Source organism: Mesocricetus auratus, unplaced genomic scaffold, assembly GCF_017639785.1.
Source record: "Mesocricetus auratus isolate SY011 unplaced genomic scaffold, BCM_Maur_2.0 Super-Scaffold_100008, whole genome shotgun sequence".
NCBI lineage: Eukaryota > Metazoa > Chordata > Mammalia > Rodentia > Cricetidae > Mesocricetus > Mesocricetus auratus.
The window spans coordinates 54,694,865-54,709,909 of record NW_024429192.1 but is presented as its reverse complement, the minus strand read 5'-3'; the positions used below and the strand labels follow the sequence as shown (position 1 = coordinate 54,709,909).

At 44.8% G+C, this 15,045-nt stretch overlaps 1 protein-coding gene across 2 annotated transcripts in view; it reads left to right on the top strand.

The window, feature by feature from the left end:
* The window catches only part of Ildr1 (immunoglobulin like domain containing receptor 1), a 31,396-nt gene extending 18,946 nt beyond the window's left edge, over window positions 1-12,450 (top strand). Inside the window, exons 4-8 of one of the 2 annotated variants that reach the window (XM_040750841.1) lie at window positions 1,179-1,298; window positions 1,849-1,995; window positions 6,776-6,907; window positions 7,097-7,887; window positions 11,654-12,450. In XM_040750841.1, coding sequence (XP_040606775.1) covers window positions 1,179-1,298; window positions 1,849-1,995; window positions 6,776-6,907; window positions 7,097-7,887; window positions 11,654-11,695 — 1,232 coding nt within the window. In that variant the 3' untranslated portion in view covers window positions 11,696-12,450. The remainder of the gene's footprint in view (window positions 1-1,178; window positions 1,299-1,848; window positions 1,996-6,775; window positions 6,908-7,096; window positions 7,888-11,653) is intronic. The other variant, XM_040750842.1, reaches the window with a different exon arrangement.
* Window positions 12,451-15,045: the final 2,595 nt, after the last annotated feature.

The following is a 15,045-nucleotide window of genomic DNA, read 5'->3' as shown; positions in this document are numbered from 1 at the left end:
AGAAGAATGACTTTAATCTCCTCTCAGGATAGCTCATTCAAGTGACCTAATTACTGTTCTGATCTCCATCCCTTAACGATTCCACTGCCTTCCAACAAGGCTACACTGAGACTAAGCTTCTGACATATGACACTTCAGGACATACTCAAATTGTATCCAATACGTAGCACCCAGGGAAGAAAGCAGAAGAGATGACAAAGGGAAAACTGTTCACATGCAATCTTAAAGAAAGTTCCTGCAACACTCTTGCATACATTCTGTCAATCAGAACTGAGTCACTTGGAAGAGAGGATGGAAAACACTGACTTTATTCTAGGTGGTCCCTGACTTAATCTATTTTATTCTGCTATAATTATGCTCTGTTCTATTTTGTTCCATTCTATTATGCTCTTAGTCTATTTTATAATAAAGTACCTGAGATGAGGTAATTATAGTCAGTGGAAACGCATTGGCTTATGTTTATAGAGGCCAAGAAATCTGGTGAGGGTTTTATAGCTACACCATCACACAGAAATAGAAAAGAGAGCAGGAGGGAACCAAACTCACCTGTTTGTTTGTTTGTTTTTGTTTTTGTTTTATTGAGACAGGGTTTCACTATGTAGCTCTGGCTGTCCTGGAAATTGCTATGCAGACCTATAGACCAGGCTGGCTCCAACCTATCTACCCATAAAAATAGAGCCCTTAAGCCTCATTCTGCTTTTAAAAACTCACTCTCTCTCTCTCTCTCTCTCTCTCTCTCTCTCTCTCTCTTCCCATCTCTCTCTCTCTCAGAAAGTGTTTGATTAAACTTCCAGCACACAGTCCATCACAGTCCTAATCTCTTAATACTAATATAATCACAATTTTATTTCAGTATGACAAACATACATTTACTTAAATTATAGCAGCTGCATGTATACTCGTCTCTCAATGGGAGACAACAAGGACTTTCCTGCACTTACATATAGGGATATATAGTGGGAATTAAATGAAAAGATGTATGCAGATCCTTATAAACTACTATCGGGGTTCAATGGGGAGTTCTCCCATCGTTCCCATCTTTGGGAGCAAAGGAAGGTCTGAGGAAAGGTCTGGGACCTCGTTCTCATTAACCACAGGCCTTCGTAGGATGGACAGTTCTGAGGTCCCAAAGCTACCATGCCTCAATAACTGGCACTTTTCCCTTCCTTCCTACACAGGAGCAGATCTTGTGATTAATGAAGTGATGTGGTGGGATCATGGCGTATACTACTGCACCATTGAGGCTCCAGGAGACACATCAGGAGACCCAGATAAGGAGGTGAAGCTCATTGTCCTGCGTAAGTCCTGCTGCCGCCCTCTGGGGCCACCCATCAGTGTACATGTATTTTTCATGTAAAAACATCCACCGATAGCAGCAAAGCCAGAAACAAGCAGGTCTGTGTTATTGTCGTTGGACTGGGAGCCTCTACTGGTCTCTTAACTAGAGCTAAACTTTTTCTTTCCTTCCTTCCTTCCTTCCTTCCTTCCTTCCTTCCTTCCTTCCTTCCTTTATTTCTTTCTTTCTTACCAGCATATCGCCCGACCTTAGCCTCTAGGTCAATGGCTGTATTTGCTAAGGTCTAGAACATTGGTTCTCAACATGCTGGTCTTGACCCCTCCGGGGATGAAAGACCCTTTCACAGGGGTTGCCTAAGAGTATCAGAAAACACAGATTAGTATTCATAACAGTAGTAAAATTACAGTTATAAAGTAGCAGCCAAAATATTTTATGGTTTGGGGGTCACGCACAGCTTTGGGAAGGTTGAGAAGCACTGGTCTAGAATGTTGGAGTAGAGGCATCCCTCTGAAGATTTAGTCCTCCCCTCTTTTGGCTTCTCTCCACTGTAGATTGGCTGACAGTGATCTTCATTATCCTTGGAGCCCTGCTTCTCCTGATGCTGATTGGCGTGTGCTGGTGTCAGTGCTGTCCACAGTGTTGTTGCTGCTACATCCGCTGTCCCTGCTGTCCTACCCGCTGTTGCTGCCCCGAGGAAGGTGAGAGAGTGGCAGTGGGTTGAGCATGATGATACAAGTGCCTGATGCCCCAGACAGGTTTACCTTGCTCAGCTCAAAGTTCCTGGTGGCTCCAGATTTCCTTCGTGCCTTCTTCCTTCGCAGGTTCAGAAGACATGAGCTTCAGCCCAGAGACATGCTCAGAGTGCTCTAAAGTCACAGGGAAGGATTTCCACCTATGAAATTCTTTTCTTAGGATACAGATGGAAGCTTTTCTTTTCATGTATTTGAGCAAGTCAAATGGTCAGAAGTGGAATAGAAAGTTCCAGCACTCTAGCCGTGCCTTGGTTTTTTTGGCAACCTGTCCCAATCCTAAAGCTCCCCAGAGACTCCAGTCACCACTCATCTAATTAGTACATGGAAGATACTCATCATTTTGGAGAGCCCAAGCATTTTAGGTGTTGTATTTCAGTAACTAGGGACAGAGACCAAATATGTTTCTTATTCTATTATAATTTCACAACACTACTTAGTGATGAGATGAAAACAATAGGGAGGGCAATAGAGAAAGGTATTGAAAGCATTAGTTCTTAAACTAAAGCTCATACTGAATCATGTAGAAGACTTGGTCAAAATTAATTGTAGCTCCCCCTTCTGCTTCTAACCCAATGAGTGTGGGGAGAATAGGGCCCTAGAATGTATTTCTCAGACATTCCCAGGTGATTTGAAGCTTGTGCTGGGGAAGCGGAGAAGGAACAGAAGCTCTTAGAATAAGCTTTCCTTGGACTGAAATTTCATCCTTTAAAGAGAAAATTTGGACTAGCAAAATAGCTTAGTGTGTAGGGGGCTTGCCACCAAGCCTGATCCATTGAGTCCCATCCTGGAGACCCACATGGTGGAAAGACAGAACGCGCTCTGTTGATTTCCACATGTGCGCCATGTCACATGCATACCTGCACACACACACACACACACACACACACACACACACACACACACACACACACAGACTATAACATGCCCTAAAATTTAATAGGCGATAAAGGCAAAAGAATTGAAAGAATGCTCTATAAAGTTCTTTCTGTAGTAAGAAGTTGAATCAATTGTTTTAACTGGAAGTTTTTCTTTTCATGTGTTTGTTTTAAGTAGCATTTCCTTTGCCTGTAAAGTACCACATGGTAGAAAATCTGAGAAATTAAAAGAAAAAAAGTAGCCTAAGCCAAGTCCCCAGAGACAACCACCCTTGTCATCATGGTCCATGGGGAAGAAGAAAGTTTGAAAGGAAAACATGATTAATTACTCATGATGACAGACACCCAGTTTAATCCGTGATGTCAAGGTCAGTGGTCTGAGTCTGGTTTCAGGACTCTGTTCAGAGGTTGCCTGGTGTCTTACAGGAAAAGAGAAATAGCTTTCATTAGATGTCTGCTCTATGGGTGCCCTCTGGATCTACTTCCTCACAGAATCCTCACCACAGCCCACCAAAGGCACATGTCATCACCATTTAACAGGCAAGGTCAGAGAAGTCTCACAGCTAGGAAGTAGCAGTCACTCGCACAGCATTAGGCCTCTGACTTGTGTCTGTGTGTCTCGTGTAGGGCCTGCCACAGCCTCTGTGGACTAGAGATGTTGCATAAATTCTTTGAAGAGGAGGAAATAGCAGAGGACTGAGCATGAGTCTGTGGGGCTTCCTACCTTTCAGCCTTTGGGACAGAAGCCATGGAGAAGTCACTGTCATGGGAGTAGTCACATGTGAGATGAGATAGGTCTTCACAGGATGACTCCTTAGACCACAGGGCATTAAAAGCAGGACTAGGGGCAAAGCTGGCTTGGATGGTGGGTACATGTAATCGGTGAGCAAAGGTTTGGTTTCTCTTCAGTGGCTGGAGTTTGCTTGTTTAAAAGAACTGGTGAAATAAAGAACTGCAGGCCATAAGTTAAGCTCCTTGTTTTTAACTTTCCTAACAAGTTTGGTAACAAGACGAATGGCAGAGGAGGGCAGGAATCGTTAAGGAAAGCTCTCTGAACAAGGGTGAGATTCTAATGCTATTTTGTTTTTTTAGTAGATCCAGATAATACAACTAGTATTGGTAAATAACCCTCATAGGACTTAGAGATGGACGTTTTTGAAATTAAGCTTTATTTCTGAGTTACTGGCCTCCCCTCTGCAGAGAATCAATCTCTCTCTCTGTCTCTCTCTCTCTCCACCTCTCTCTCTCTCTCTCTCTCTCTCTCTCTCTCTCTCTCTCTCTCTCTCTCTCTCTCTCTCTCTCTCTCTCTCTCTCTCTCTCTCTCTCTCTCTCTCTCTCTCTCCCTTTCTCTCTCTGTCAGGCTAGAGTGAGGCCTGGAGAAATTTATCCAGCTACATAGGCCTTAGCGATCTAGACCCATCACTGTTGGCTCTCTGTGAAGGCTAGTTCCTGCCCTTAGCAAAGAAGATGCAAACTGCTGGAAATTCATGGGGACCCAAGAGGGAAGGCATGAACAAGCTATTTAAAATAATAATAATAATAATAATAATAATAATAATAATAATTATTTCCCAATTTCCCAATGGTGCCCATCCTGAGGGGGCTGTTTGAGTCCCATTGCTTGTCTGGGGTAAGGAAGCCTCTGCTGATAGTTCCCTGAATATGAGAAAGAATGTGGCATTCCAGAAGCTGTTGAGGGTGTTGATGAGATGACTGGCCAGTTAGAAAAAGCAAAGGACTAGGTGGCTGTGGGGTAAAAGGAAGGCTTCTGTAAAAGTGGAGGGGAGGTGGTAAGAATGGTGATCAGTCATGGGCAAGAGAAGTTGTAAGGTCTCCGGGGACGTGGGGGTGGGGAGAGGGGGAGTGGAGTAGTGGTTTCAGAGCAGGGTGAAAGGTTGTCACTTCTGTCCCTAGTAGATGCCTTAAACATTACGCCCTGGCTCTTGTCTCAAAGATAAGTGCTGCTTAGACTCCTTATGTGTGTGTTTGTTTCTCCTATAGCTAAGGCAAACGAAGCCATTTGTTATGATAACAATGATAGTCTCTACTGGCTGATCTTTTAGACATTCCATGTTTTGTCTCATTTAATGGCAGCAACTCTGTGGAATGGTGGAGATTCCTCCACCATTGCTAGGAATCTTAGCCTGGGTCATCCTTGTGAATTCCTGGGAGATTCCCTGGCTCCAGGTTTCTCCTTAACCACAAAAGCCTGCCTGGGACTGATCTAGGCCCTCTGCATATATGTGACAGTTGTGTAGCTTGGTCTGTTTGTAAGGCTCCTAGCAGTGAGACCAGTACCCGTCCCTGGCACTTAGGGGCCTTTTGGGAACCTGTTCTCCATGCTGGATTACCTTGCCCAGCCTTTATGCAAGGGAAGGAGCTCAGTCCTACCTCAACTTGATATGCCATACTTTGTTCAAGCCCATGGGAAGCCTGTCTCTTTCTGAATGGAGACAAAGGAGAAGTGGATGGGGAAGGAGGTAGATTGGAGTCTGGGGAAGAAATCAGGAGGAGAGGAGGGAGGGGAAACTGTGGTTAATATGTAAAATAAAATTAATTTAAAAGACGTTGGTGAAGGAAAAAAAAACGGCCTAGGAGGGGAGAGAAGGGTTAGCTTACATGAAGTATTTGGTGTGCTGAGGGGGCCAGTACAGGGGACTTCTAAGCTCTTGTGCCTGTCTCCTTTGAGGCTGGAGAACCGTGGGTTAGTATTAAGGCGTGGCAACTCTAGGAGCTGTTTGGAGTTTGCATTTGATTTCCTTCTGGCTGGGCTGTGACTCGCCAATGGTCTAGAGCTCTGAACCCTTTTGGGGACTCTGTGGCAACCACTTCCTGTTGTGTTTGAAAATGGCCTCTCAAGGGCCTCAGCAGATCTCCTACCCTGTGTAGATGGGTACAGAATACCTGCCTTCTGCATTGTTCTCCTGTGTTGGAGGGAGACTGAGGCAGAGCTGGTCTGGTTTACAGCTAACTCTGAAGTTGGTGAGGCTACCAGGGTGGAGGCCTGTCAGTTTGTAGCAGCATGCATCTGCTCCATGCTTGGATAGGCAGAGTCTTAGGGAGTCGAGTGGTACCTGGCCACAATTACCTCAAAATGGAAACAGAAACAAATAAGTGTTTGTATTTTTAATTGCACTTGCTTCAGATTGTGCGCTTCAGACCAGCCACACCTAGGGGACCAAAGTGACATTTCATAGACCATCGGGTTGCTTTTCTAAACAGTTCCCCCAATAAGGGCATATTTCCCTTCCATTTGCCTGTCCCATCCCTAATTGGGGGAAACCCCATCAGCTAGTAACGAAGAATAGAAAGGCTTGGCTACAACTCAATCCAGTTTTATGATACCCTGGCCTTCCTGCCACACATTTTCTCTAACCCAGGGCTGGTGTACCAGCTGCAAACATGCTTTAGCATCTTGTTCTTCCCTTCAGAACAGATGGCCCTGAGCTTGCTCTGCAGGCTCAAGAGCCCTGATTCATAGCCTCCTCTAAGCCTCTAGTCTGTGGAACTTCTCTGTGTGGCCTGATGTGATTGACTGCTTAGTACCTGTGTACCTGCCAATGCACCTTCGGTGACCTGGAGAGCAAGTAATGGGAGGGTATGTTTTGAGGCTAGGAAGTTGAATTTTTAAAATCAGACCTTCCTAGGGTGCGAGAGATGGAGAGATGTAGTCTTTAATATAGGAAATTCATTCCCACTCCCTTGCTAAAGACCTGAGTTCCCTTAACTCTTGTTTCCAAGCAAGACAGGTAAGAACGGGTTCCAAGGCAAGAAGCTGGAAGCACAGACCGAGTGAGGTGGGAGGCGTGGGACTCCGGCTAAGGTCTGTGTTTCTCCTTCTTCCCCTGCAGCCCTGGCTCGCCACCGCTACATGAAGCAGGTTCAGGCCCTAGGTCCTCAGATGATGGAAAAACCCCTGTACTGGGGGGCGGACAGGAGCTCCCAAGTTTCATCTTATGCAATGAACCCCCTGCTGCAGCGAGGTAAACTGCCAGAAAGCCATGGGAGGAAGAGGGCAGAGGGAAGTGTGGCCCACAGAAGAACTGCATGACCACTGGGGTGGGAGGGAGCAGAACCCTGCTAAGGAGGATGATGCTTTAATGAGCTGGTTCGCAGGAGGATGTCTGGGTTCGGCAGTTCAGTGTGTCCTGTCTGTCCTTGTTTCCATTCAGATCTGTCCTTACGGTCCAGCTTTCCACAGATGCCAATGACCCAGACGGCTGCTCATCCTCCGGTGGCCAATGGTGTTCTGGAATATTTGGAGAAAGAATTGCGGAACCTCAACCCAGCCCAGCCTCCTGATTTCAGAACCAAGTCTGGCTACCCTTGCAGCATGCTATCCTCCCTGGGCTCTGCAGAGGTTGTGGAACGCAGAGTCATCCACCTGCCCCCGCTGATCAGAGACCCACTGTCCTCCAGGACCAGCAACTCTTCACACCAGCAGCGACTCAATCCTGTTTCTTCTAGAAACTGGGATCTGAGTGAAGGAAGGAGGCAGCGCTATCATTCGGATTTCCTCCAAGAGCTCCAGGACCGGGGACTCAGACCCTGGGCCCCAGGGAGAAGGGAGCTGGACCCCCATTGGAGTGGGAGGCACCACCGCTCTAGGCCCAAAGAGTCCTCCATGCCCTGGTCAGACTGGGACAGTTTGAGTGAAGGTCCCTCGTCCAATGAGGGCCCATGGCCCCCCAGACGCCCAGAGCCCAGGGAAGGTGCCCAAAGGCATGGGAGACGCAGGCACCGCAGCTACTCGCCTCCCTTGCCCTCGGGCCCCAGTTCTTGGAGCTCTGAAGAGGAGAAAGAGTCACTGCCCAGGAATTGGGATGCCCAGCACCACCACCGCAGCCGGCGCCGCCGTTCACAGTCCCCAAACTGGCCTGAGGAGAAGCCACCCAGCTACCGTTCACTGGATGTCACTCCAGGCAAGAACAACAGGAAAAAAGGGAGTGTGGAGCGGAGCTTGGTGAGCCTGGGGCATCCTGTGGAGGGTGGGGCATGGGCAGTGGCCCCTCAGCCAGCGGTCTCGGCCACAGCTGACCCAGGACCAGCAGAGCTCTAGTTAGGTATAACGGTCCGGGCAGACTGGGGCACTGTCTTTTCTTGGAAGGAAAGGGTCGAGACAGTTCAGGGTGCAAAAGAGGCCCAGGGCTTGCAAAGGGCCTTTTCTGCCTCAGTGTCCATTCAGCCATCCTCTCTGCCCCTGGAGGCAGGTCAGCCGGCTCTGCTGGCATGCAGGTGAGGAACTGAGGTCCAGAATGACTAAGCACCCCAGCTGCCCCCTTGACCCCATTTCCACAGTCAGATTAGAAATGGGCAGGACTGTGAGTGTTTAAGGGAGCAGTAACTGCACTGTGTATGTGAGGATGAGATCTTCCCTGACATCCCTGGGAAGGACCACCAGACTGCTGAAAACCATCCCTGGCATCCCACTCGGGAGGAAAACTTCAGGATGCTGTGAACACTGAAGGTGCCAGTCATTGTTTAGTGGCCTAAGGAGAAAACCCAGGATACACCATATCCTGGCCTCTGGCTTTTCTTATTTCTTTGTTTTTTGTTTTTAAGAGGCATGATTTTAAAGCCAGGTGTGATAGTGTGCACCTTTAGTCCCAGCACTCAGGAGGCTGAGGCAGGAAAACTCCCACAAGTTCAAGGCCAACTGGATCTACCATATGAGATCCTGTCTCAGAAGCACCATGACATTAAGAAGCCATTTTACAATTAACCCATCCAAGTCCTAGCTGATACTTTATGAAAATATCCTGCCACTGCTCAAATGTAAATGAATTACTTACTTGGAGGCAACCCATGAATAGCTCTTCTCAGACCAAAACCTTTTCTTCATTTCTTCTGCTGAGACAGGCAGGTCTCAGGAAACTCTGAGGGGGAAGTCCCAGAGGAAGGGCATAATCTAAGAACAGCAGTCTCTTATGGTCTTTGAAGGACCTATCATTACACAAACACACACACACACACACACACACACACACACACACACACACGCCTTTAATCAAACACATGTGTGTCAAGGTGTAAGCCCCTCAGGGGAGAGGCAGGGTGTTTCTCTAGGGCCAGCTGAGGCAGGAGATGGCACGTGGAAGGCAGTGAAGCCCAGCAGGTGTATCTGAAATCACAGTGTGACACAATGGCAGCTGTGTCATCTCTCCGGTGTCCCTTGGGCACTGAGATTTGCAGTAGTGAGAGCAACTACTACCAGCCCTAGGCACTGAGCTGGGTAAATTTTGCATGTGTTATATGCTCCATGCAGCAGCTCTGTGCTGTGAGGCCCTTTGAGTTAAAGATTTGTGTGCCAACGGCCCTCTGCCCTGGGCTGGTCCCTCACACATCTCTTTGGCTGTCTCAGCAGAAGCTTAAGGAGTGACCTCCTCTACGTAGGATATAGTTGCTTCTCTGTGATACGGTCAATAGAATGGCTAATGGAAGGAAGTACAGAACCAGCTAAAGCTGGAATGTCTAGAACCACATGGTGCTCTTTCACATATAGTACCTAAATATGCCTCTTCCTTTTAGTAGAAAAATGTCATTTTCAAGTTTTGGCTCCAAGATCTGAGCCTTATTTTCTTCTAAGTTACTTTTTTCCTTTCTTTATTTTTCTCCAGATAAATTATATGTCAGGGAAGGGCACAATACGTTATGCTCTAGACATTAAAGTTTGTCCTGATTAATTTACCCTCACAAGGCTCAGAAAGGCAGAGTAGCAAGGGCAAACCACATAGTGCATGGAGAATGAAGCCTGAGTTTGACCATAGCTCTGGGTTCTCAAGTTTTTTAATGACCCACACTGGTTTGTCAGACAGAAGGTGAGTATTGAGATCCACAATGCTTTCTAGCAACTATGACTCTCAGCTTTCTCCAAGTACCAGTACTTCTTTTTTAAAAATCATCAAGATGTTTATAAGAAGTAATTCTACCACAATTTTCATTTATAAAGTTATTTTTGAAAAACATAGATTTTTGCCCAAATTAATTTTAAAAGCCCCCATTGTTTGGAGTCTGAGATTGTTTTCTAGAAATATCACTTAATTGCATTCAACCTTCTAGTTATATTCTGACAATGACCAGAGGTATAGGATCAAAGCTTGACTCTACAGATTAGTTCATTTAAAGGGTGCAGTTTGTTGTCATTATAGCTATATGGGGAAGGAGACTCTGTGCTGGCACTCCATGCTTCCTACACAGGTTTCTGAAGGCGCTGGAGCTTGCTACTTTCAATATTGTGCACAGTTAGGCCACTAGATGGTGACTTTTGATTGAGTGTCACTCGAAGTTTCTCTATTCCTTGCATTAAAAGTACGTTATCACCATTAAGTCAGGCTTTATCACTGACAGGCTTACCATAACTCTTAATAATACTTTATCAAATACTCAGAGAAACAGGAAATAAATATTTTAGGCTCATGCGGTACCTTTTTATTCTCCAGAGTAATGTTTAATAAATATACATACACAAGCAAGAGTTTCTGTTCATGTAACATCCTGGCAATCTAAATGGGCGAGAAGTACTGTCTGCTTAGTGTCCAGGAAAACACGAACCTTCTGCTGTGGGAACACCCGCTGAACGTGACTCCAGCTGAGCTCTCACTCACTGGTGGCTTTTTCACTCAGTCAAAATGAAGCAGGAACTTTAAGCTTTCCACTTCAGTGGCTTCAGACTGAATGAGCCCTGTGTTCTTAGCTTCCTTCAGACTCTTTCTTTCCAATCTTGACCTAATAGAATGAGTTCCAAGACCCTCTGGCATCTTCAAAACTTGGCCCACATACATCTGTTTTAGTGAAGAGAAAGCCATAGTGTTTGTTTCTGGCTAACCTGTAATGCTCTGTAGTGAATACCAGAAATTATATTTTTGCCTTAAATTCTTTATTAGAAAAAATGTTATATTGGCATCTGCAATCATCTATGCTGAGTATCCTTGATCATGCCAGGTCTTCCTGGACAAAGTTCTGTTGGTCCTTTTTAGTGTTGTCTTCTGTGTCAGAGGACACTCACTGCAGAGTATTCACATTGGAAACCTTAGTCCTTACAACTCACTTTCCCAATAATGAGAAACTGATTTTTGAAGCAATATGATGCACATACCTATGTAGTGTCTCTAGGACTGTTCATTACAGGACAGGTATCTTCCCTTTACAAATGAGATGAAGATGGTCTCATTGCTGAACTCCAGTTGTAGATTTTCAAAAATGTAATTAAATGATTCCCCCTCCCCAAAATTCATGGAGAGGTTTGAGAAACATAAACCATAATTTTTGCCTCATCAAGTGAAGAAAACAAACAAAACAAAAACAAACCCACAAATAACTAGAGGTCTTTGAAGAAAAGCTATTGAGTTTGTTCAGGAAAAGTCTGAAAAATTACTTAAGAGGAATGCTAAAGTATGAAGCTGAATGAAATGGTTGAGAGTACAAACAGGGAGCAGAGCTGTCTTCATGCTGAGAAATGAGCTAGTAAGTGGAAAGCAGGCCTTTTCTTACGTCTACTGAAGACTGGAAGATATTACAGAACAGCAGTGAGGGGCAGAGTAAATAAGATTAGACATTTCCAGAAATTGATATCATCCCAAGAAAGGCCACTGAGAGGAAAAAGAATGGCTCTAATGAAATATTACAACATACATCAGCCACCATTTAGCAGGTTGACCAGTTCACCTTGGGCATTACATGCATGGGCTGTAGATTAGGCTGACTGTAGTTTTTGTGTTCTTATTCCTCAGGAGAGAGAGAACTCCCATAGTGGACGGAGTGTGGTCATTTAGTCTCCAGGCACAATGCTGTTTCTTGGATCCCACGTGTCCTCAGCATTACCAAGATTTCCAGCTGCCTTGGGAAGGACATTGCACATCTGTGTCTCACAGTTTGAGCATAGATTCTAAGACTCGAATAGAAGAGTTTTCAAAACAGGAGTTTATGGGATTAATAGCAAGCTCTTCCCTTGTTCATGTTCTCTGCATATTAACATGATCTCTGACTTGTAAGGACCCCTAGCTAGGATGTGATCCCTTGGGAGCATAGTGTCCCAAATGTTCGAGTAGGTCATGATGCTCAGGACCAAGGCACTCTCATAGTAACAACTCAGGAATCTTTAAGAAGAAATCAAACGTGTTTCAGGAACAGGAAACCTGTGGAATATTATGGGTAAATACCCATGGGAACTTCCTGTCCTCTCGTGAACTTCTTGGGGTTTTTCCACATTATGTGTCCCCACCTGAGGTCCTGAGCATTCCTGAGTTTCCAGTCCTAGTGCAGAAGTTCCATAGCTCTGTACCTTTCACAGACTGTTAATTGCAACTCTGGACAATCACAGGGAGGTAGTTTTGCACCAACCATATTCTTGTTTCTTTTTTTTCCCCTTCTTGCTCTTTTCACCTACACTTAATTTATTTTCTTATATATAATAGTATAATAATACTAAAATCATTTTAAATACTTCTAAACACCACACACAGTTACAAACAAAAATAAATGTAATGGGCTGAAGATTCCATCCCAAGTAAATTATCTGCTTTTCTAATTTGTGTCTCTGCTTTTCCTCATTTATTTAAGCCTCTCCCCCAGTAAATCTCAGAGAAGAATCAGGCCACTGTGAGTAGTTCTGAAACCACCATTCTCCTGGGACTACTGAACGTATCAGGGTTGTGAATTCCCAAGCATTAGCATGTAGGCAGGTGTTGATACTCCAAGTTGCAGGAGGAAAGAACTGAGTCCTTCCTGTAATAGGGCCCATCACTACTTCCCATTTCCATATGGTTGTGTCACAGATATATTTATGATTTACATGTAGGCTTTCTCTCAGTAGATTGGAAGGAGCTGACTCCAACATTGATAGTGTACAAAATCAGCAATTCCTCTCTGTACAACTATAGCTCAATTTAGAACTAATTGTATCGACCCATTCATTTTTCTTCAGTGTGTGTGTGTGTGTGTGTGTGTGTGTGTGTGTGTGTGTGTGTGTGTATTGGGGGCTAGCTAAATTCCTGTGTTTGGAAGAGTTTGTTTTCAGGATTTTTGAAATCTGAACTTAAATTAGGAAATAGAAAAAATTAATAGCTAATGGAGACATGAAATTCAGTAAGTTGTACTATTCTGGTATGAAGAGTTGATATAGATCCACTTTTTACCTTATTTCCTTGTGAAGTATAATTTTGTAAATCAAAATTATGGAGGATAGATTATCTCATACAGTACATAACAACCAGTTTCCCCTCCTTCCACTCCTTCAAGCTCCCTCCCAGCTCCCCTCTTCCCTGGATCCACCCCTCCTTCATCTCCCAACAGAAAAGAGCAGGCCTACAAGAGAAAACAACCAAACATGACCAGACAAAGAACAGTAAAGGCAAACAAGATTCCACACACTGAAGCTGAACAAGGCAACCTCAGAGAAGGAAGAGTCCCAAGAGCAGACAAAGGAGTCAAAGCCACATCTGCTCCCACTCAGGTCAGGAGTCCTACAAAATTACCAAGCTAATAGGTACAACATATATGCAGAGGACCTGATTCAGACCCACGCAGGCCTTGTGCTTGCTGCTTCAGTCTTGGTGAGCTTCTATGAGGTCTGCTTAGTTGATTCAGTGGGTTACATTCTCCTGGTGTCCTCATGCCCTCTGACTCCCAGAATCCTTCAGTCCTGTTTTCTGCAGGATTCCCCAAGCCCCAAAGAGAGGGACCTGATGGAGATATCTGATTTATGCTTTCTCTACATGGCCATCCAAATAGTGTAGGACATGGGATCCCTCTCATGGAATGGGCCCCAAGTTAAATCAGACATTGGTTGGCCACTCCTGCAAGTTCTGCACTACTGTTGTCCCAGTACATCTTACAGGCAGGACAGATTGCTGGTCAAAGGTTTTGTGGCTGGGTTGGTGTCCATGTTTCTCTTTCCATAGCCTGCAAGTACCTTCTGGTGCCAAAGAGATCAGAAAGCAGGGGTGAAGGCTCCACGAAGGCACCATCTCAACCTCTCCATGTTCAATGAGCTGAGTAGATGGTTGTACTTGGCAGTGGAGCCCTGCTGTCAGCTTTTGGAAAGAAACCCTCTGTCCTAGCATCAGCCTGGGTTGTTTGGGGATCTCCATGGGACCCCTTTGGCAAACAAATCAACTGGATGCAACCTGTCCCACCCCTGGAAGCCTTGCCTTGCTACAAGAGATGGCCAGTTGAGACTTTGAATCACCATTACCAGGAGTCCTCACTAGGATCACCCTCATATATTCCAGGAAGTTCCACTGCACTAGGGTTCCTTGCCACACCCAAAATGCCCCTTCAAGTCCATCTGTTTCTCCCAGTATTCTCTCCCACCTGAGTCTTCCTGATTCTGTCTCTATCTGTCCCCATTGTACCCATAAAATTTATTCTATTTCCCCTTTTCAGGGAGGTCCATGTATCCTCCGCTTCACCTAACCTCTCTGGTCTATGGATTATAGTTTGGTTATCACTTACTTAACAGCTAATATCCACTTACAAGTGAAAAATACCATATTTGTCTTTATGGATTACCTCACTCAGGATGATTTTGTTTTCTTGTTGCATACATTTGCCTGCAAATGCCACCATTATCAAGCAGGCTTTATCCCAGAGATGCAGAGGTTGCTCAATATACAAAAATCAGTAAATATAATCCACCTTACAAACAATTCAAAGGGGAACCACCCACATGATTATCTTATTAGATACAGAAAAGGTCTTTGAAAATCCAACACTCCTTTGTGATAAATGTCCTGGAGAGAGTAAAGATTCAAGGGACATACCTAAACATAATAAAGACAATTTACAGCAGTCTTATAGCCAACATCAAATTTATCAGAGAGAAATGCAAAGCAATTCCACTAAAATCAGGAACAAGCAAGGCTGTCCACTCTCCATATCTATTCAATATAGTACTTAAGTTTTAGCTAGATCAATAAATAATACAACTAAAAGAGATCAAGCTAAAGCAGTAAGACAACTGAAGGAGATCAAAGGGATACAAATTGTAAAGGAAAAAGGCAAAGTATTGTTGTTTGCAGATGATGTGATAGAATGCTTAAGTGACCTGAAAAATTCCACCAGGGAACTCCTACAGCTGATAAACACTTTCAGCAAAATGGTTGGATACAAGATTGACTGGGAC